Source organism: Thunnus thynnus, chromosome 7 (genome assembly GCF_963924715.1).
Source record: "Thunnus thynnus chromosome 7, fThuThy2.1, whole genome shotgun sequence".
Lineage (NCBI taxonomy): Eukaryota > Metazoa > Chordata > Actinopteri > Scombriformes > Scombridae > Thunnus > Thunnus thynnus.
Window position 1 is genome coordinate 29173316 of NC_089523.1, and position 22776 is coordinate 29196091.

Genomic DNA, 22776 nt, shown 5'->3' on the forward strand with positions numbered 1-22776 from the left:
AACTCCTATCCTCTAAAATAGTAACCATGCAAAAACCAGGAAACCAGTTGTTTATTGGAAGACAATCTTGGGAGCAAAAAATCCAACTGATAACATTTAATTAATTATGACATCATATACATCTCAGTACATTGACAATACTGGCCTTGACGGCCTCAGGCATTTTCCACAATCAATACACTTGTGCAGTTTTTCCGTTCCCAGTTCAGTCTTCCTCTTCATCGTCTGCAGTTTTATCTTCATCAGTGCTTCAGGCTGCAGCCTGATAGTTTTGGCCGTCTGCAGTTTTTATGGCACTTAGCAGGTAACAAAATGACTCATCTCTACTAAACTTTGTCCCCGTGTGCATACAGTACTTACAATCATGCTACAAGATGTACTGCATTTGGTGCTACAGAATGCTTTGAGTAAAAATTACAATAAAAAAAGACAAATGCGTCCACAACATATAAAACCATGATTCTGCCCGGTAGCCCTCAACGATGTGAGATGATTTACAATAACTGCAAAAAAAAAAAAAAAAAAAAAAAAAAGGCTCCAATACACCAAGTAATATTTATCATGAATGCATTTTTTCTTCATATATATGTACAGAGTCTAAACTTCTGTTAGAAGAAAATAAAAGTCACTATTGGGCGTTCGTGTTTAATTCAATGTGCCGCAAATAAATGCCTGTTAAAAGTAGGCACCGCGTCGTTTTCAGGTATCTTCAGCTAAAAAGTTGAGAACCACTGATGAAGCCTATTATAAACTACGGATGTATTCTGATCAGTGCATTTTACTGAAAATTTTAATTCCAGGTATTATATTCTTTTTCCACATCTTAAAATACATATTAACATGATACATCATGAAATGCAGACACATTTTAAGGATGAAGACTATTTTTTTTTCCTCTCCCGTCAGACAGAAACACTTGTTTTGACTGATCGAGTCTCCATCCTTAAACATAAAAACACTGTAGATGAGCGGCAACGTACAGAAATTATGGCAACGTCACATCGAAAGTTTGTCGAGAGAGAGAGAGAGAGAGAGAAACGGTCCTCATGCGAAACTTGCATCATTTTTAAAGTCCAGTTTGTAAAAAAAAAAAAAAAAAACAACCATTTTCACAAAACTTATAACTGAGATGTTCACAGCTCATCTCTTTTAAATCTGTCTTTTCTTGAGAAGATGAGGAGCTTTCGCCTCATTTGTTTGTCCTCCAGCGAAGCTAAGGTCAGGTGACAGCTCTTGGAAACGGCCCTTGGTGTTATTGGTCCCAGTGAAATATGGCCCGACGGACTACTGCTTCATGGTGTTCTTGATGGTCCACCTCTGCCCGGAGCAGGGCTGCAGGACCAGCAGGTGGCCGAAGTAAACATTAGCCGGCACCACTTCCAGACAGCGTCCCGTGGCTCGGTTTATGATGGATTCGCTCTGCGGGGCGGGAGGGGAGGGAGACAGCGTTCTTCTGGTTTTATCAGGTTTTACAGATGGTTTGTGTGTACTACTGACAGGATGGGACAAGAGCCAGGCCTGATGTGGACAGATGTGTTTCTCATTTAACCTTTTCAGGTAACGTATAAATTATACATAAAGTGAACACAAAAGCTTCAAAACTGGAAGCCTACTGACAAAACAACTATCCGCTTCTACTGAACTGTTCTGTTTTTCTTTGACGAATGATCGATGTGGCTGAAGGTCTGCTGTGTTTCTCTGTGTGAGCTCCGTTCTCCCAGCGCTAAAACATCTAAGAGTTTTGATTGTTTAGCTTTTAAAAGTCGTCTGGTGGAACTGAAAGACTGATGGAAAAATCACTTACAACAGGTTTATGTCTTCAGTTAAGAAAAAGAGAAAATAAATGCCGGGATGAAGGGAGAGTGGACTCAAAATTTGACTTGTTTGGGGTTATTACACAGTAAAAAAATGACAAGTACTCACCACTCACCAAACAATTAAATGCCCTGCTTTTCTTATTAACAAGCACTCGTTACGTTATTTCATCTCACCTGAGAGAAATGCCACGTCTTCTGCTTCACGTTGGTAACTTTGTCACAGTTGAGGAGCTGAGGAAAGCTGCTGATCTGATCATCTACAACGCAGCGAGTGTCCTCCCCCGTGCTGCCCAGAGGGCCCAAGAACAGCTGACCCTCTTTGGTGAAACGTCCTAACTGAGGGAAACCACACATACACACACACACACACACACAGCACAAGGTTCCCATCAGGTACATTTTATAAGAGATGTTATAACAAAGCTAATGTGAATTTGTGGCTGTTTTGGTGAACTAACGTGACTGAACATGCAGCAACTAACAACTGCAATAACAGCCTGAGCTTTGTGATAGCGTTGAAAAAAGTAAAGAAACAGAACTGATTGAAGTTCTAGCAGAGATTAGTCTTTACAATCATTAAGTTTATTTGTTTTTTTCCTTGCTTTTGCTAGGAAACAACCTGCTGAGAGGCATAACATGCCTTTGTACTCAGGATACCAAGTCTTATAGTCACACATTTTCCTGTGAAACCTCACCCCGTCTTATCAGCCTACATCACAGGGTCCCAACCCAGTCAGATGCCAAAGATTAGTTTACTCAAATGAAGTTCCGGTGTTGGTGCGTTTGGACACGGGCGACAAACCTCCATGCACAGGAAGAACAAAATAAAACTCTAGAGTAAACTTCCTCCTAAAGCACGAGTCAAATTAGCCTTTGTTTAACTTGCCTCTGTAACTAAATGGGTATTTTCGTAGAGAGTTTCTTTTGTCTGACTTTCTGAAAACCAAAACCATGTTTGTGAATAAATTAGTCTCCTCTGCTGTACTGGATGGTAGCAGCTGCAGCTCCCATCAGACTTTAGCAATGTGCTGAAGACTTCTCACACACTGTTTGTGTTACATACAAAAATGTATCTGATGAAATTCTTGACACAAAGCTACAGTTTTATGCATTTGAGTGCAGGTAAAGTACAAAGAAGGCAACAGCAGGATAAAACAGTCCGCTTTGACTTGTGCTTCACTTCTCAACTGTCGGGTTTGAGTCTTGTGTTGTTGCCGCACATGCCGAATTTTTCTGACTGAGTTATGTGTTTGCTGTGCCTAAACCAGCTATTGTTGATATCTTTCAGGCTTGAACTCCAAAAATACTCCACTTGGGGCCTCTAGAGGCCACTGCTGCTTTTTAAGACACATCAGGGTGCAGTCACCTGCAAAAAAAGTGCACGACAGCTGCACGGAAAATTCAAGAATATTTGTTCTGTCAGATGAACAACTAAAAAAAAAAAAAAAAAAAAGCAGCTGAAATGTGCCTTTTGTAGACATGTTATTCGGCTGCACGCTCACTACATGAGTTATTTTTAAACTGTGCTACCTTTTCGCATTTTTTTTTACTACTGGAGTCGAGACCTGCGCACGCCAGAAGCAAGTGTTTACCACAGCGAGCTAAAAAGAGATGCCCTATGGGATGACTGGCTGAGCAACTGACATCGGCTGACTCAGGGCATCAGCACAAAAAGTGCAACACGGAAATATTTTTATCTTGACAGTAGAACTCTTGCCTAAGAGGATTTCAGCTGAGCCCGTGTGAGAAGAGGAAACGCAGCTGTAAATCATGTCACTGGTGAAACCCGCTAATGAGTTTTTAAGGGAGAAGCAAAGACAGAGGTGGGATACGCTCGTGTTGTACCTGAGGACCCCATCCGTGACAGGGGTGCAGTGTGGCTGTGTGGTTCTCCTTCATACCCTGATCCATACACAGGTGGCTCACTTTAGAGTTACGGATCTGAAATTAAAAAAAAGCATCTTTGAAATGATTTTTAATTTCATTTTGGCGTTTGGCACAAATCATCCTTGTATAAAACCTTAACATTCTCAAACACCATTAGCTAATCTGCATGACTATTTTCATACAGATCTGGATTTAAATGCAGATTTAAACTTCAAATTTAAATAAAACACCTCCGACACTGTGGAGGAACATGCTCCCTGAGTGCTTCCTTGCTGTCTTTTTGTTTTGGGTGGATATATTTTTAATCTTCCTCTCATCTGTTTCAGCGGTTTCATCCATTTGTGCAAAAGCACTGAACCTCGGTTGTACAAGCTTCTCTTTCTGGTCTCTTACTCCTTCATGTCAGTTTGACTGCTGACTCACCTCGCCGTAGAACAGCGTGTTGTTGTACCTCCTCATCTCCGGGTACACGTTGTCGAGGTACCACTCGAAGCTCTTACACTGCAGACTCTTCCTCAGCGCAACCCTCTGAGAGACGTCTCCGTAATCAATACCGTGGTTCTGCAAGACCGCAAGGAGTCATTAACATAATGTATTGTCTATTAATTACAACACAATAATAAATAAATCTTACCTTTTACATTTACGCCTCGAGTAAAAATAATCTGCTCTTTTTATTTTTATCAACAGAACTGATGGTTTATGTGCAATAAACAGAAGAACTGGGGTTGTTAATGTGACCTGCTACTATGGCAAAGGTTTAAATTTAAGTTTTTTCTTTAGTACAACTGAGGAAGGAGCTCTGTTACCTCCATGGGGATGTTCCAGGCCAGGTAAACGTTAGATTTGTACTCGTCCATCCAGACCTCAGCCACGCGCAGGGCGTTACGCCGCGTATGGAAAGCGATGTTACTGTGGTAGGGTTTCTTGATCCGAGCGATGTGAGCCACTCTGGAGCAAGGCAGCACCTCCATACTGCCTCCACACAGCCACACCTGCAGGTGCAGAACAGAGGAATGAACTCAAACTGCATTAATGGATTTGTAGCCTTTAGGGGGGCCAGTAGTAAAATATCAAAACAAAGAGACAGTTACAGAGCTTGATATGGTGAACAGCAGACACAAAGCAACTTTAGCATTCGTGTTTCTGGCCAGCTGAGGAATTTCAGTCCTTAACTATGTCTGTCTACCAGTCGGTGCTGGGAAGGTAGTGTAGTGGTTCATCAAAGCTTTTTGCTGGAAGTGGCTGCCTATGAGAGTTGATGAGAGCTGAGACTGAATGCATACATTTGGAATAAAACCAAAACAAAGCACTAAAAGAAGCCTGTAGATGTGCGTAGTCGGGTATGAGTTTTATGATTAGGGCCATATGACCCCTTACAGAGTCAAAATGATGGTTGAGATCCTTTTCTTTAGCTTCTTTAAACAACAGGCAAATAACACTGCAGAAAAACTAGACTGTCTGGTATCTCGAGCGACACACTCCCCAACCTTCTTGCTCTATGTGACCTATTTATCCCCATCGCCCTGCAGGACCGGTCCTCCAGGACTCTTAATGGGGCCTCATTTATCAGCGGTGCCACGCTACGGTGGCCACCGCTCCACTGCTCCACTTAAACCTACAGACGTAAAAAAGAGAGAGAGAGCAGGAACGAGAGGAAACCGCGTGACACACAAACCCTGATGCCCAGTTCGATGTTCTCCCCTCCGTAGACGTCCATGCCGGAGTCCAGCAGGCCGAGCTCGCCGAAGTAGTCGCGGTTGGCCACGAACGAGCAGCCGATCATGGCGGGAGTTCTGCCACGAGGGAAACACAACAATAGAAAAACTAATAACACGAAGCTTTTGCTTTGTCTTAATCTGTGGATGTATATACAGTATATGTGTGTGTGTGATGTATGTGAATATGCACATACTTCTCTTCATGATTAAATGTGTGTTTTTTATTTTGGTAATTTATCAATGTTTATTTTTAATTTCAAAAAATTCACTGTAAATATGCAGGTGAAAATAAAATAAATCTCATTTGCAGAACAAACACTCTGCTTGAAGTGTTTTTTTTTTTTCATTTTAATTACTTTGAGGGAGTCTGCTACTGAATCTGCAGCTGCAGCAAAATGTGTTTGTTTATTTGTCACCTCATTCTATTACATCAAGCGTTTTCTGAGCTGCACTCACACCGAAAGTACTTTTTGAATATGTAGAGACGCACAAACTGGATGAAAATACTTCTTTTTATGAGTTTTTATGATGAGCCTGAGATGATTCACTGTGAATCTGTGTGTTTGTGTACAAATGTGGGCGTTGATATGGAAGTATGTAGTTGTTGCATCCTGTGTAGGTGAAGTTGGCCCCCACCTGATCGGAGCAGACATGTCCCCCTCGTCCCACCACTGTTTGGGCGGGTTGATGTACATGCACCACAGCTCCCAGTTGTAGCCGTGGCCCGAGTTCTCGTAGCGCTCCACCTCGAACGTGTCGTGCTTGATGTTGTCGATGGACGGCAGGATGATCCTCTTGTGGTCCTCTTTGATTCTGGCCAGAACCGGCTCGGCCCTGACAGGAGCGTAAACACATACGCATGAACACACACACAGACACAAACTAAAAGACAGACGGCGAAGAGCTTCTCTTAAGATCTCCCCTCTCTCTCTCTCTCTCTCTTTCACCCACTTCAGTCAGTCAGAAAGTCCCTGAAGTTGTACCAACTTTATTACTAATTCTATTTGATTCAGCTCAGTGCAGCTCTGGAGGGCATTTGTCTATTTATGCTGAGTGAACTGGGTTGTGTACATACTCTAAAGCACACACACTGAGCTGGAAAATGAATAGGAGACCTACAAAAAGGTGTCAAGGGGATGTGGCAAAATTGTTGAAAGCAGTCAAGTGTTTACGTCTCGCCCCCCCCAAATCAGTTTCATCTTTCAAACGTTTCCTCAAAATGTATTTTAATGAACAGCGTTCTGAGCGATGTCCTATTTTATTTGTTTGTTAGCTTAATGTCACACAGTATCTTTTAATTCTGATTGTACAGGCTCTACAACTACTACTTCTCTCTTTATCTTAAATTTCCTCAGGTGTGAAATTGCTTCTTGTGTGTCAGTTTATGCTGCTTCTGCTATTCTTTGTCCTCTCGTTTGATGATTCTGTAAAGCGCTACTAACACTTTATTTTAAAAGTGATACAAGTCTGTCATTTTATTACTGTCATATTTTAATTTTTATTTGTATAGCCCAATAGCACAAATTTGCCTCAGGGAGCTTTACATTCTTCTATCCTTAGACTCTTGATTCAAATAAGGAAAAACTCCCAAAAAACCCTTTAACAAGGAAACAAGACTTGGTCAAAACCTAATATATGGCAGTTTGTTACAGGGATAGTCAGTGGTGGTCCCAGTAATATTTGTTGTTAAAGTGTACTGAAGTAACATCACATGACATGGTTAAGCTATATTTGAGGTGTAAATGCAGTTGTGAGAACAATACTTTCCACTCCTATCTTGGGATGTTTGATATGAAAGAGAACTTATTTTAATTCTAATTATAACTATTCTAATTATCCGTTAACTCCCCCTGCTCTTTCATCTGTTTCACTCTGCGGATGTCTCTTGTTTTTCTGCATTGAGTGTTTTGTCAGAGTGATGGTTATTTGGGCTTTAACTATGCTCTCTCTCTCTCTCTCTCATGCTTCTATGCCCCTTTTTTTCTGTCTCTTCTCAGTCGATGATTATAGAAGCTGCAGTGGAAATTGTAAATGAAAATTCAGTAGGTTTGTCTCTGCCCAGTAACCGCAGTACGGTCAAATCGAGCGCCCCGCACTGAACCGATAGACGGCTACATGAGTCACATGTTTCACCTGCAAGACTCCTGTTTTAAAGCTGTTGTTCATCGTTTGTGATGTGAAAACATCAGAGATAAAAAAGAAAGCTTGCCTCCTGGTATTAGTTCAGTTATAAAAATCCAAACGCACTGCGGAGCGTCTCTCCTGCCGGCTGCTGACAGCACTGTCAGCCGGAGAGTCCATCACACTGGACGGTAGAGGAGGAGACGCGGAGACGCTGGTACCTGTCTGTTTAAACAAGAGTTGAACCGACTTCACTGTATATAACACCGGAGCTGAGAGCGTCAGAGCAGTCACACTGCTCTCCTCCACTTCCATCATCTCGCACTGATTCATTCTGAAAAAGCATCGGCCAATGAGGAAACTCACTCACTCACTCACTCATGGACAACCGTGGTCACAGGGCTGATAATCCTGTTTCTACCATAACAGTCCAACTTTGAGCATCCTCATACCAGTTACTCACCAGGACGGGGTGAACTCCACGTGGGCGTCAAAGAAGCCGGTCACCTCGGCAGTTGCCACCTTCCAGCCTTCGATTCTGGCCCGGATCAGTCCCTCTCTCTTCTGGTTCCTGACGATCTTCACCAGGCCGGGGTAGCGCTTGTTCACGTACTCCTCCAGCGGCCCTTTCAGCTGCTCTGCAGTTCGTAAGAGGGAGATTACATCAAAACACAATAAAAGCAGCGGTTTGTTTACTGAATCTTTATGCACAGCTTTAATAGCATAAAAAGCCGGCCTGCCAGTAAGCACAGATCCAAGAGCGATGGTCACAGATATAAATTATCTTCACATCTATAATCTCCCTTGTTAATTTGAATAATTATCACATTCATCTCTTGTCCGAGACTGTCAAAAATCCGCGCTCTGATGTATTGATTACGCTGCCACATCGCACAGGCCTGACACAGACATAAACAACCACACAAAAAAGCTCCAAACACGAGCACACGATGATCGGTTTTAATAAAAAGAAAGAGACACACACACACACAGAAACACAAAGATGACATAAAATCTCCTCTCTCGGTTCCCTGCAGCGCTGTTTTGAGCTCCAACAGACTCCAAACAACACCAAAGGGAATCTGCAGCTTCCTGAGCATCAACGAGTGCTCCACCTCAGATCTCTCAATCAACTCATCAGCCGTTTCCCCCCTCGCCCCCCCTCCCACCTCCCCCCCAGACCCAAACATCCACAACCCTTCTTCCTCTGCAACACAAACACACACACACACACACAAAATTCCCTCACACACAAAAAAAACACTTCTGTTTTCTATTTATTTCTCACTCAAACACTCTTGATCACAAACTCATTTCCCATGTTGTGTGTTTCTCTTTCTTACACACACACACACACACACACACACACACATCATGTTACGCGTACACACACTCGGGTGTTTTGCGATGCGAGACTACGCGAGGAACCCGGAGAGCTCATGCAGACACTGAGAGCGGTGACTGTTATTTGTTTGCATGCCTTGCCCTCTGCGCCGCTGCAATCTCTTCCCTTCTGTGATGGATCGCTGGCTCTCAGCCAATCAGCAGTGTGAAGTTAGAGAGAAGAGGAGGGGTGCTGGTGGTGATGGTGATGGTGCTGGTGCTTGTGTGAGGAGTTCAACTGTCTCCCTCTCCTTCTCTTTCTCTCTCCAAGACTCTTTTTATAAAAGGAGGCGGCTGACGATATTCTATATTTTTCTTTTTGTGAACAGACACCATGAAAAGACTAAAACCAACAATAAATTGATGCTACCAACAAGTACTGCCTTATTCCTCTGTGCCATAAAGCTCCATATTTGTCCAAAAATTATTAAAAAACACATCAGTGAGTCACATCGTTGCATTGGGCAGCGTATTCCTTCATTACCATAAACAGTGGCGCTGTAGTATATTTTAATCCATTCCAACATAAACTGCCCTGCTGCTAGAAATACTCACTAGTGCACCAAAAGTTGTTCATCACAACTAGGGGTCTTACTTTCACAGGTTCAGCCATTGTGTGCATTGGTTATGATCGCACTCACTAAAGCTCATTGCTGAGATTTGAGAACATGGAGAACATTACTATAATGAAGTCCAACGGGGCAACAAACAAGCAGCTACATGATCAAATGGCTTGTAAACAAGCCGACAGTTTAGCCTGATTATCTAAAACTAATTTATCTGTAATTAAAACTGAAGCTCACCTGTAATGTTGCTAATAATCTCCCTTTGCACAGAGAAACATGCATGGTAAGTGCTGCTTGCAGAGGCAGGAAGTCGGTCTATAAGGACGGGTATAATATTATATTTTATTCACCTTGTTTTCTCCAAATACATTTGACTAACTCCTCACAGACTCCTCATGTTTCTTGTGCTGTTAGACTTCTTTACAGCTATGTTGCTGCGTTCCCAGAGCTCAAATTATAACCAGAATCATCCTTAATTGTGACAGAAACTCTTCACTTTTTTCATGTTCGAATAACGTTTGCTAAAAACTGCAGTGTCCAGCTGTTTTAGGGAATTTACTAAGGGTTTTTTAATATTAAACTTAGTATTTGTCATCCATTGCTTTGGGGCTGAATGAAACAGACATGGTAGTTGTTGAGAGACAGACTGACGTGTTGTTCCTTTTGGTGTTTTCATCAGATTTGTTGACAATAAAAGAACTAGAATAACACCAGACTTATCCTTTAAAGCCTCGACTACCTCGTCTCTCTCTCCCTGTTTCCTCGTTATTTGTCTTTCCGTTCTGTTAGATCGCTCCTTTTCTCTCTCTCTCTCTCTTCCGGATATTCATCGCCTTACACTCTCTCTCCTTACTCCTCCTCTCTGTCCGACCTCATTTATCTTAGAGCCTCTCTGTCCCTCGTCCTCTCCCTCCCTCTCTCTCTCTCTCTCTCTGCCACTTTCTCTAATAGCTGGTTTGCTCTCTCAGCCTCTCCTTTCATTCTCTTTACCTATTTTCAAACCCTCCAGCCCTCTTTACTCCTCCTCCTTTTCTTTATTTTTTCATCTCTTCTTCCCTAATGTCTCTCTAACACAAACACGTCTTGCACGCAGCCTCTCATCTTCTTCTTTTTTTACTTCGCCTGGTTTCATCCCCTTCCCCCCCTCCCCTCATCTCTTCTCCATCCCTTCATCTCACAAAGCCCGACTTGGCAGCCCTGCCCAATAAATACGACAGGGACATCTCTCCCGTGACATCCAATTGTGGCGCTCCGCCTCTATCTGTCTGTCCACCCTGCGAAAATTCTACACCATCAGTCACCTCGGCGAACGCTGCTTCTCGAAAGCAACGACCGCGGCTTTTGTCAAGGAGGCGCTCATTACCTCGTCATGCCGACGAAGCCCTGATACACATTTCATGCCGTCGTCCGATTAGCCACGTTTCAGCACGTTCATGAGCAACGTACGTACAACAAACACACAGGCTTTGTGTTATGTTTGGAGTTACTGTATGTGTTTTTATTGTTTTATAGTGCACGTTTGTGTGTTTTTATTGTTTTATAGTGCACGTTTGTGTGTTTTTGATACAACCACCAGAGGGCACCAAAGTCAGAAATTCTGATTATAGTGTCTTTAAGAGGTATGTTTGTGCGTATGTGTGTTTAATAAGCTTTGTGTACAATACAGGGTTTGAAACGCTGACGGTGATATTTTTTATTTAAGCTGCCAATAGCCAATATTTTGTGCATGATATTTATTTTTACTAAAACACTTTACTGACACCGCAATTTACTAATAGCCCCACTCAACACCATGAATGTGCTGACTGAATCTAGTAGATGTGATTAAATCATTTCTCACAGCTTAATGTAAAAACTACACAAACACAAAAACATTTCAGAGCAGCAGTGGAATACAGAATATACCCTGAGTTTGTCTTTATTATCAATATACTGCATTTCTCTAATTCTAGTTACATGTTTTGGAGTATTAAAACTAATCGTTTCTAGGATGCTGAGTGATTACTACACTTTTGGTTTGTTGTCGTGTGTATTCTCTTCACTGGCATCTACAGGAAAACACTGTATTTCACTTGAGATGCACCAGATTCAAATCAGAAGGAATGAAAGACGTCGCCGCTTTCATCATTTCATCAATTTGGGAAAGGAAGTTTTTTACTGACCGTCGTCGCTGTTGTCGTCCACCAGGATAATCTCTTTGAGCAAGTGAGCCGGCGTGTGATTGACAGCTGAGTGGACCGAGCGCAGGATCACTGACAGAGCCTCGTTGACGAAGATGAAGATGAGGGAGATCTGCGGGAGGTCTCTCGGGTAGCTGACTTTTCTGCATCTGCACGGAGACACATGCAAATACACCACACCATCCATAAAACAAAAACCTTTTCCCATGCCTGCCTGTGTATCCTGTATCCTGGGCTTTGCACGCTTCAGTCATCCTCAAACTGCCTCCGCGGAGCTGCTGATATCTCCATGAGACTGAAAGGCCTATTTAGCTATAATCACAATCACATTTTTCTAAATTGGCCTATTCAGAGGCTGTCTGCTGCAGATAGGAGGCCTGTTTTTACTGCTGTTTAGTTTAAACACCTTCCATCACTTGTCTCCTTCTCTTATTTCCTCTTATCAGTGATCTTAATTACAATAAATGTTAATTACAAGCAATTCTACAACAAATCTTTCATTAAACACTTTTTTTTGAGACACTTACTGCTCTCAAAAACAGATTTCCAAATGGTTTGATGGCAGATTAACAATGAAGAATGATGATGTTTACTTCCAAATGAAATGTTTCAAGTATTTGTGGATATTTGACAGGAAACCTTGAGGATTCACACACCCAACGTCTCACACTGAGAATGGTTTAATCCTAAATATCAATAACATAATGATCATAGCTTCTGTGTTATAAATATATTTTAATCAAACATACAGAATGTAGGGTTATTCTTGGAATAAAAGGACATACATTTACAGAGAAAGTGCTGCGTTTGAAGAAGATCCCCAAAGAATCCAAGCGGCAATGCAACAGTGTGAGAGAGCGCATTAAAAGCCCCCCTGAGGGGTCTGCAGAGAAAAAAAAAAAAAAACCCCAGCAGATCCATATCACACTAATATAGGGAATATACTGTATGTACATAACGTACAAGGCAAGAGGTGCCACAGCAATTATGGTAATAAGAAGTAAGAACAGGAGGCAGCGAGGATGGTGCAAATCAGTGTAACCAGTAACAGCAGCGTGTAGCGGATAGAAGAGAGCAGCGTGAATGATTTCAAGTGTGAAAGTGTGAGCTTGTCGTATTACAAGTACTGCCTCACTGAGTAATCTGAATGTCACTGTGGCTCTTCTTTTGGCATTTCTGTGCTGCAGTTTCTTTTTACTCATCAGCCGATATATATATGCTGGTACCTTTCTAAAAGTGAAATGCTAAAATCGGTCGATAATATCGGCCTCTGTATCGATCTGGCTCTTACGACTGTATAAGATGTTTTGGGAAAGAAGGTCTTTGACAAATCAATGTAATAATCCTGAGCAGATTTATAGTAAATCCTAAAAACTACAGTCTTGCTTCTTTATACTAGGAGTAGTTTGAAATATGATCTTGGTTTCTTCCCCCCCCCCCTCTCTCTCTCTCTCTCTCTCTCTCATCTCACCACCACCTCTGGCTCTGCAGTGTAAAGGGAGCTTCAGCCAAACATAGCAGACTCCTCACTTCAGTTTATATGCTCCCGCTAAGCCTGAAGATATCACACCCCCAACACGCTTCACACACCACTTTGATCCCAGCAACATAAAAGAGTGACAAAGGAGAGCAGTGGATTCGGATCCCTCCACCTCACCACCACTCCCCCCTAAAACATATGCAATTGACGGGCTGAGGGCCTTCACATCGTCACTGACTTTCAAATTCAAGGGGCCGTTACTCACTTCACCAGCGACGGAGGAGGCCAGAGACAGACTCTTTAACAGTGCATTTATGGAGAAAACCTGCACCGTGCATGCAGATATACATGGCCCAAAGCGATCTGGAAATGGATGAGGTGACGCACACACACGCTCCTAAATATACACAAGGATGTTCACATTCATCAGTGATATGCAAACACAATTTGAGGTGCGCTGTTTATGAGCAGTTGGACCTGTATATTCGTGCCTGCAGATCAATAGCCGGCCTATTCATCAGTGCAAATCTCATCAAATATAAGAGTGAGAGGGAGAGAGGGAGACAGAGATTGAGAATAAAAGGGGGGAGGTGAAGAGCCCTATAAGAGAACACTGCATGCACGCTGCAGGAAGTGACTGATACCATGAAAAAGGTCAAAATACCACATTTTTCATTGGTGCTTCTCAGCGTGCAGGTTTTAGACTTTTAAATAGACAGTTTACCCTCAACTTTCATCCAAATGCTTAAAGGAAAAAGTATAAATCTCATTTTTAGTAAACAAAAAATCCAAAAATAAGTGTCCACAGTGAGGTCTTTGCATTAACTAGTAATGGGGACACTGTTTCTGGATCTCCAAACCAAAACGACCGGTATGTACTCACTTGCTGGGCCTGTGGTCCGGTATGGTCCGATCCAGAGAGATTCTGTCACTGAGGTAGGCGTTGTAGCCGTACTTCTCCCTCAGGTATTTAGCATCGCTTTCCTCAGCCGGGGACAGGGTGGCAGGGAGTCCTCCTTTACCCCGACCCCCGAAGCCCTCAATCAGGCCCAGAGATTTGGACAGACCTGGGCGAGGCAAACAAGAGAAGATTACATGTCAGGATCCTTTAGTCTGACTGAGTCACTACTCTGTTCTCTTTCACACGCTCTGCAGGCTTACAGCTGGTAGCCTGACTCCCCGTCTCAGCTCCGAACTCACACATGAACATACAGTACGTATCAGCTGCTGCCAAAACAGGTGAGCTTCTGAGCTGAACTCACATTATGACAAGCGCTGGCACAGATTCACACAGGATGGCTTCAGTATAAGGATACATTATATGAATAACATTATTCCTGGGGTCCTGCAGTTAATCACGTACATATCAATGTCAGAATGAAATGAAATTAAACTTTTTTTTTAAAAGATGAGGAGGCTGCAAAGCTGCTAATAAAGCTTCCAGGCATTCACTGTTTCCAATCAGGGCTAAAATAAGATTCTTATTAATGTGACTGGGCGTATTTGTGGGTGGCAAAGTGATTAAAGTGACTAAATACGTTTTCCACTCGCTGTGTTGGCAAACATCCTGCTGATGTGTCCTGGAGCCAATGAATACCTAAAAGCTCCAACTCTGCGAACGACCCTGACCTCTGACCTCCCCGGAGGAGGAAACACATTGCTCCTTTGGAGATGAATAAAGCAGCACTTCAAATAAAATAGGAGAAAGTCATATGAATTTTCACTTAATATTAATTTTAGTCAATTGGAGAACTTAAAAGGGAATGTTGATTTAAATAGCCTGTTTTATGCTCCCTTTTCTGTTTTATTTCTTGTGAAAAATCATTACAAATAGAGCGGTTCCAATGTATTTCTTTTTTTATATATATAAACTTAGTATAACCTTGCATTACTGCAGTAAAAATGGTAGTCTAATCTATTTAGCCCATCCATTCCAACCCATAGCGGACACTTATTTCACGTTGAATGAGATATCTTGATAAGTAATTAACATTTTATTGCTGATCTTTACTACCTAGATGCAGAGGTTAACTGTTAAATATGTGTAATAAGTGTCTGCTCAGAGTGAGAGGGACAGAAATGGGCTCTATGAGATTTATAAGACATTATAGGCAATATAGAGGAACTTCTTCGGCACCTTAATCAAGGCCACCAAGAGAAAGTCACACAGCAGACTTTTTTTCCCGTCTTTTGCTCATTCCTTAGGGGACATCAGGTTCATTTTATTTAAATGCACTGCTCTTTACCATTTAACTGCCTGTACACCACGTCCTCCAGCGAGCTGAGCCTCTTCAGCAGCAGCTCATGGCTGATGCTGGGCCCCTGCGTCGTCCCGTTGCCCCGGGGCCTCTTCCCGTCCGCCGGAGCCTCCGGACCGGCGGCTTGGACGCTGCGTGTGTTGCACTTGGCCCAGAAAGTCATGAACCCCGCAACAGCGAGCACGTTCAGCACCAGTAAAACCCTCCATCTTCTGAACACAAAAGCCATTAAAAAGTCGCCGGTGTCCGGGCTCCGAGTGGTAGGGGTAGGGGTTGGGGGGGTGGGGGTGGGGGGGACAGGAGGGATGAGGAGGAGGAGGAGGAGGAGGAGGGGAGGGCAGTCTCCGAAGAAGTCGTACGTGTCACAGATTCAGGGCTCCCTCGGCTTGCGGTGTGCGGTAAACTGCAGGGATAATTCAGCAAGCGGGCAAAACCAGCAGAGCTTCTAGAGAAACAGCAAAAAAAAAAAAAACCCTACAGACATATAAATGCATTCATGACACATTGTACTGATTCCTGCTCATGCATCTGCTCTCTCTTACCATTTGGCATCGGGGTTATTTTAGGTTGCATCCCCCTTCTGAGGAAATTTGGGGCGCCTGGCCATCGGCTTTCATCCGTGTCACCGCCACTTACAGCCTGCTTTCAAAATCATGCACGGAAGATGTAAGACAAAGACACCAACATATGTTGAGCTTGAAGAACAGATATCCCTAAATAATTTAACAGTGAAATGATCAAGTCCGTCTTTTTTTTCTCTCTCTCTCTCTTCCTTTGCGTCTAAACAGAAGTCGGCAGTGATGAAACGCGCAGAACAATCCTCGCAGATGCTCAGGAGAAATCTTCTTAAGCGTGCAGACAACCTTTCTGCTCCCCTAAAGCCTGTTCGCACATCGTCTTCCAGCCGTCACACGTTGTAATAATCACAGTGAGATGCAGCCGAGGAGACTGCATGGACTATCAGCGGATAGCAGCGGTTCAAGAGATGCAGCATCCTCCGGAGAAAGGTAGAGATGCTCCGGGAACGCAGCAGCAGCAGCAGCAGCAGCAGCAAAAACAATACGTCCTGATCTCTCCTTTTACCTCACATTTTCCTTTACTCAATCAGTACCGATGTTTCCCCTATTACGCACGCCCTTCTTGTTTGTTGTGCCATGTTATTTCCTCTAATTCTCCTTATAACCTAACACAGCGCTAAATAAGGGCGCAGGGAAAAACGTGGAGTGGATCCGGGGACGTTTTACTTCGCAGCAGGTCAGGGTGGGGGGTGGGGGGGTGGTGGTGGGTGGGGAGTCTACTCACTGGCACCCAATTATCTACAGTTATAGAAATATTTTACAGTGGTCCCCACAGTGAGGTTCTTGGGTCCACAGAGGGTCACTGAGATCATTTTTTTTTGTCCCATATAAGCTTAAAACTTTTTTATTTTACTCCTCATAGAAATGGGCACAGTGTAGCATCGTTAGACATGGACTGTTCTGTCCAGAAACATCATTAACCACACAGAGTTGGTATAGATAGTCACCTAATTGTGCATAAAATTATATAAAACTCACTGTTCCTCCTCTCATCCGTTTCAGGCACCTGAAGGGAAGTTTGACAATCAAATCTATGACGCACAGTTTCTCTTTGTCCCTTGAGGGAATTTATCTCATCAGTGGTGGAGGAAGCATTTTTGTTTGTGTAGTAGCAACAAGCATAAACAAAACTCCTACAAGTATTATTCTTCATTTAATTTAAGAAAACTAAAGTAAAAGTAGGTAATCCGATTGTGAAGAAGTGAATATAGGTGTTACAAGCGTTTTATGTTCCAACTGCAGTTGATGCTCAGCTGAACTACTTTATATTGTATAATGTAGGGTAGTTTCATCTATAGCGATGCATAGTAGGATATTTTAAGAGCTTATTAGGCAGATACAGTATGTTTAAAGCCACTAGTGAAGCTGTCAAATGAATAAAAAGGTCACTATTTCCTCTGAAGTTGCACAAAATTATCAGTATGCCTTGAAATTGATGATGACAGCCCTTGTACTGTGTTTTTTTTAAATCATTATTAGACTCAATTGGCTTCTCTCAAAGGGTAAATAAACCCACTCACTGTCTCAACCACACCCTCAACCTTGTTCTGACATATGACAAAAATGTCTTCACTTGATGTCTATCTGATATTGCTGTAACTAGATTTAAGGAAGCGATTCCATCAGCACTGAATTCAATGCCATGTCTCAATACAATAGAGGACTCTACTGCTAACTTCAGTCCCTCCCAAATTGACCATCTTGTTGATAGTGCCACAGGCTCACTGTGAGTGATAATTGACTCCATCACCCCTTTAATTAATGATATCACTCCCAAACCTGCAAATTAAAGCAAGCATGCGAAAATTTGAAAGGATATGACATTCCATCAAACTGGAAGAATCTCGCTTAGTCTGGCAAGATAGTCTTAAAACATATAGGAAGGCCATCTGTGATGCCAGAGCTGCCTATTACTCATCATTAATAGAGAATAAAAAGATTCCTTTTCAGCACTTTGGCCGGGCTGACAAAGAGTCATAACTCTATTGATCCATGTATTCCTAAAGGCTCTCAGTAGTAACAACCTCATGAGCTTAATGATAAAATTCTAACTATTAGAGTCAGAATTCATCACATCCTGCCCTCAAACAACACAGGAACCTTAGAAACAGCTGTAAAACCTGATATATGTTTAGACTGTTTTTCTCTAACTGACCTACTCAAACTAACTTCAACAATTTAAACCATAAACCTGTCTCTTAGACCCCATCCCGACTAGGCTGCTTAAGGAAGTCTTACCCTTAGTAAGCAGTTATTTATTAGATATGATCAATCGGTCTCTATTAACAGGTTATGTACCACAGTCCTTTAAAGTAGCTGTAATTAAACCTCTTCTTAAGAGGCCTACTCTTGATTCAGACATTTTATCCAACTATAGACCTATATCTAATCTTCCCTTTCTTTCTAAGATCCTTGAGAAAACAGTCGCCAATCAGTTGTGTGACTTTCTACATAACGACAGTTTATTTGAGGATTTTCAGTCAGGATTTAGAGCGCACTATAACACAGAGACAGCACTGGTGAAAGTTACAAAGGATCTCCTAATTGCGTCGGACAAAGGACTTCTCTCTGTATTTGTCTTATCTTAGTGCTGCATTTGATACCATTGACCATCACATCCTAAAACAGAGACTGGAACATTTAATTGGCATTAGAGGAACAGCATTAAGCTGGTTTAAGTCCTATTTATCAGATTGATTTCCGTTTGTACATGTTAACAATAAATCCTCCATGCAAGTTAGACTCGGAGTTCCACAAGGCTCTGTGCTTGGATCAATAGGATTCACTTTATATGTGCTTCCTTTAGGTGATATTATTAGTTCATAGTTATTTAGATGAAACCAGATGAAACCAATCAGTTAATTAAACTCAGAGCATGTCTTAAGGACATAAAGACCTGGATGACCTGCAATTTTCTGCTACTAAACTCAGACAAAACTGAAGTTGTAAATTGTGCTTGGCTCTAAACACCTTAGAAACACATTATCTAATGATAGATCTGCTCTAAATGGCATTACCCTGTCCTCCAGCACCACCGTAAGGAATCTGGGAGTTATCTTAGACCAGGATATGTCCTTTAAAGAACCACTCCAGCCACTGTTACTACCTGTTAAACGGCTTTATTTAATAGTAAATGTCTGTAAAATGTTCCTCCTCAGGTCTGGTTCTACGTGGATGCAAAAGCCTGCATTGCAACTTCAGTTCAATATTTTGCACCCTCAGCTGAAATTTGAATAATGAATGCCAAGTGTGCAGCGTGGTAGGTCTGACTGCATGTGTGGACGTCTCCACGCGCACCTGCCTCCCGTTATTTTGGTTCATGTATGTGCAGCAGCGCAACGTGCAAACGGGCTGAGTGAATATAGATCAAGCGGTGTGTTGATTAATAAATAGTCTCTCAGCAAGTCACATCACGTCTCTCTGTGTAGCTGTGAAACACTTGTGCCGATCATAGTTAAAATGTGATAACGACAGCTCAACAAGCGGAAAGCTTTTCTTCAGGAAATGTCTGGATGGTTCAGAGCGTCACGACATGAACACACATCACCACAAATCTGCAGCCAAAGACAGATGGAGTAGTGTTTTCATCAGTTAGTTACTATAATAACGAGAGAAATTAAAAAATTGATTTGGTGAAGCCGTTTAAGTGATTACATCTGACGCTATGTCAGCAATAATTCTAATGTATCTCACCTTGTAAATGGTCACATAGTTATTAATGTTATACAACAGCGTTTGAATCATAATGAGTCTCAAGGATAAAACATTAGACGCTACTTCTGCTAAAAAGAAAGTTGGAAAAAAGGCTGATGAGCCCCGTTAACTCGACGTCTCCGTCATAAAAAAGCAGAACATCGAGTGATAAACGACCAGTATGATGTGTGTAGAGATGTGTGTGTGTGGTTATACTGGAGCAGCCCGGTGTCATCAGGTGATTTAATGAAGGTAAACACAGTGAACAGTCGTGCGTAACGGCACTGCGCTCTGACGCGGCACTTCTCACAGGCTGCAGATTTATCAACATATCAGTCTTGCTGACCTCAGATGCTGCAGGGATTTAATGAGCTGAAGGAGACGCTTTTCATACTGTTGTGGACAGCAGATACTGTAAAAATCACCCACATTCATTTAGCCTATAGATCACTGCAGACTGATTTTTGCCTGCTGTAACCACATTAAACGTTATTTTCTGTGCCGATTTTGGTTGGAGAGAGTTTAAAAATAAATGATTTATATTTTGAGCATTAATCTTTTGTTGCAGCACGTCTGCAGTGAGTAGCCTACTGAGTTTGAAACACAGGCTCCTGATACTGTATCAGTAGCCTATGTGACGCACACAAAAACAGAGATTTGATGACGATGACATATGACTGCAGCGCCCTACTCATACGTCATTGTTCCGTTTAGAAACATCTTAAACTTTTGAACATTGAGCGCAAAATCGAGTTATTTGTCAAAATATATTTGGAAAACAGTGTGGCTGATCAAATATCTCAAAAATGTGAAAATATACGGCAAAAATCACGCACAACCGGTCTCAAAAAGATGCACAAAAACTAGTCAATGCATTTTTTTTTTTTTACTTCTAGGCTGGATTATTGTAATTCCTTATTATCAGGCTGCCCCCAACAAGTCTCTAAAGACTTACCAGCTGGTCCAGAATGCAGCTGCACGTGTACTGACACAAACTAGACAAAGAGATCATATTTCTCCCTTTTCAGCTTCTCTGCACTGGCTCCCTGTAAAATCCACAATAGAATTTAAAATCCATCTCCTCACCTACAAAGCCCTTAATGGTCAGGCACCATCATATATTAAAGAGGTCATAGCACCCTATTACCCCACTAGAACACTGTGTTCCAAGAGTCGAGGCTTACTTGTGGTTCCTTGAATCTCCAAAAGCAGAATGGGAGGCAGGGCCTTTCACCATCAGGCTCCTTTCCTGTGGAACCATCTTCCAGTTTCCATCCAGGAAGTAGATACCCTCTTTAAGTTTAAGAATAGACTTAAAACTCTATAGGCTTACAGTTAGGGCTGGCTCAGACTTGACTTGGACCAGCGCCTAGTTATGCAGCTACAGGCCTATACTGCTGAGGGGACTTCCCATGATACACTGAATTCCTTTCCTCTCCTCCCCCCCTCTCCATCTGCATGCATCCATGCCCCATTAATACATGTTACAAACTCGGCTTCTTCCCTGGAGTTCTTGTCTTGCAAGTCCCTGTGGATCATGGTCACAGACCGCCTGGTTATGGATCGCAGGCTCCCGTGGGTCGTGGTTGACGTCCACACCTGCTGTTGTTATTATCATTAGTCATATTTCTAGTATTGTTATTGTTGTTGTGCTTCTCTGTGTCTTTCTCTCTCAACCCAACCAGTTAAGGCATTCGGTCCACCTAGAGCCCGGTTCTGCTCCAGGTTTCTTCCCGTTTCCTTGCCGCTGTCACCAAGTGCTTGCTCGTGGGGGGATGTTGGGTCTCTGTAAATTAAAGAGTGCATGAAAAGTGCCCTGAGATAACTTCTGTTGTGATTTGGCGCCATATAAATAAAACTGAATTGAAAATACATGAGTAAATGAGCTTTGTAGTTTGACGCTGCTGCATCTTAAATTCTGTGGAATATAATTGTGACCCAATTAGGATAAAAACCTCACTCTGAAGACCACATGCTGGTAGTATAGGTATACTGTTGAACTGGTGTGGTAAAATACTTTACAGTACTTCATTTCACAGCATTAAAATATGCGAGTTTGTGCAGAAATGGGTCACCCAGTTAGCTGGGAAGAATCAAGGAGCTCGGTAACTCTGCAGCTTATTGAGAGACATGCCAACTCTGATCTGCAGGCAACCCGGGAGGAGAGAGACAGTCTGAGTGCGTGCGTGCGTCAGAGAGACAAAGACAGAGTTAAGAGAGGTATAGCGAGATCAAAACCGGCGCTAGATTGTGCGAGACGAATCGAGAGACAAACAGAAAGAAACATCAAGGGAGAAGAAGAAGAGAGAGAGAGCATCAGTGAGGCACGCACGAGGAGGCAGAGATACACAGAGAAAAAGGGGAAAAGAGAGTTTTAGAAAAAGCGTGAGGAGTAGAGCAGACACTGGGGAGGAATCAATATTCAAAGGGAGAAAAATTCCTAAAGCAGTAGAGAAGAGAAACACACTGAGATGCAGGAGAGAACAAAGAGGGGAAATGTAAGAGGGAGAGATAGTGTGACAGCAGCAGAGAAGACGAATGGGTGAAAGAGAAGTGTGAGAGTTGATTTGACTTGATATTTGTTGAAGGGGGTGAACGTGAGTCTCCAGTACTCTTGTCAAGCCACTCAAGTTACTGTAGAGGTGTTGGTCAAGTTGCGGACAGTTCACGTTGGAGACAGACAAGCTGAACTAAAGTCCATCCCTGAAAAAAAGAGTTAAGTTTAAGTTTGAGACTGAGAAAGAGAGATAACAATTGACAGGTGGCAGCACAAGAAAAACAAGAATCTGCAAAGCTCAGTTCAATATCTACACGGGTTTCTACTGTACATATAAAACAGCAACATGCACAACTACTGTACCATGTATTTTAGATGATGGTACAGAATTTTACTGCAGTCCCTGTTTTCAGATTTTATTTTAGTCTAGTTTATTGTTTATGAGGGCATTTTGTTGCTTATCTTAGTCCTATCTCATTAGTTTCATCCTGTCCACATGTCAGTGTCTTTGTCTAATGTATGTTGAGGAAAAAAAAAGTCACATTGGATGAAAGCGCCTGGGACATAAATGTAATATTGACTAATCTATCTAAAT

General features: G+C 42.4%; 1 protein-coding gene across 1 annotated transcript; it reads right to left on the reverse strand.

Moving 5' to 3' along the window:
• Positions 1-42: 42 nt before the first annotated feature.
• galnt17 (polypeptide N-acetylgalactosaminyltransferase 17) lies at positions 43-20999 on the reverse strand. Its single transcript, XM_067595382.1, has 12 exons — positions 15956-20999; positions 15402-15858; positions 14039-14222; positions 11658-11824; positions 8010-8184; positions 6062-6259; positions 5383-5500; positions 4514-4699; positions 4128-4265; positions 3663-3758; positions 1992-2153; positions 43-1419 (listed from the first exon to the last, which is right to left on the reverse strand). Exons 2-12 carry the CDS (start codon positions 15640-15642, stop codon positions 1285-1287), a joined length of 1800 nt encoding a protein of 599 aa, XP_067451483.1. The 5' UTR covers positions 15643-15858; positions 15956-20999; the 3' UTR covers positions 43-1284.
• Between the last annotated feature and the right edge of the window lie 1777 nt (positions 21000-22776).

Coding starts and splice junctions, on each gene's coding strand:
- galnt17 (XM_067595382.1), bottom strand. CDS start 15,642: ATGGCTTTTGTGTTCAGAAGATGGAGGGTTTTACTGGTGCTGAACGTG. Junction 11,825..14,038: donor CCGGACCACAGGCCCAGCAA/GTGAGTACATAC, acceptor GTCTCCGTGCAG/ATGCAGAAAAGTCAGCTACC. Junction 2,154..3,662: donor GTCACGGATGGGGTCCTCAG/GTACAACACGAG, acceptor GGTTTCCCTCAG/TTAGGACGTTTCACCAAAGA.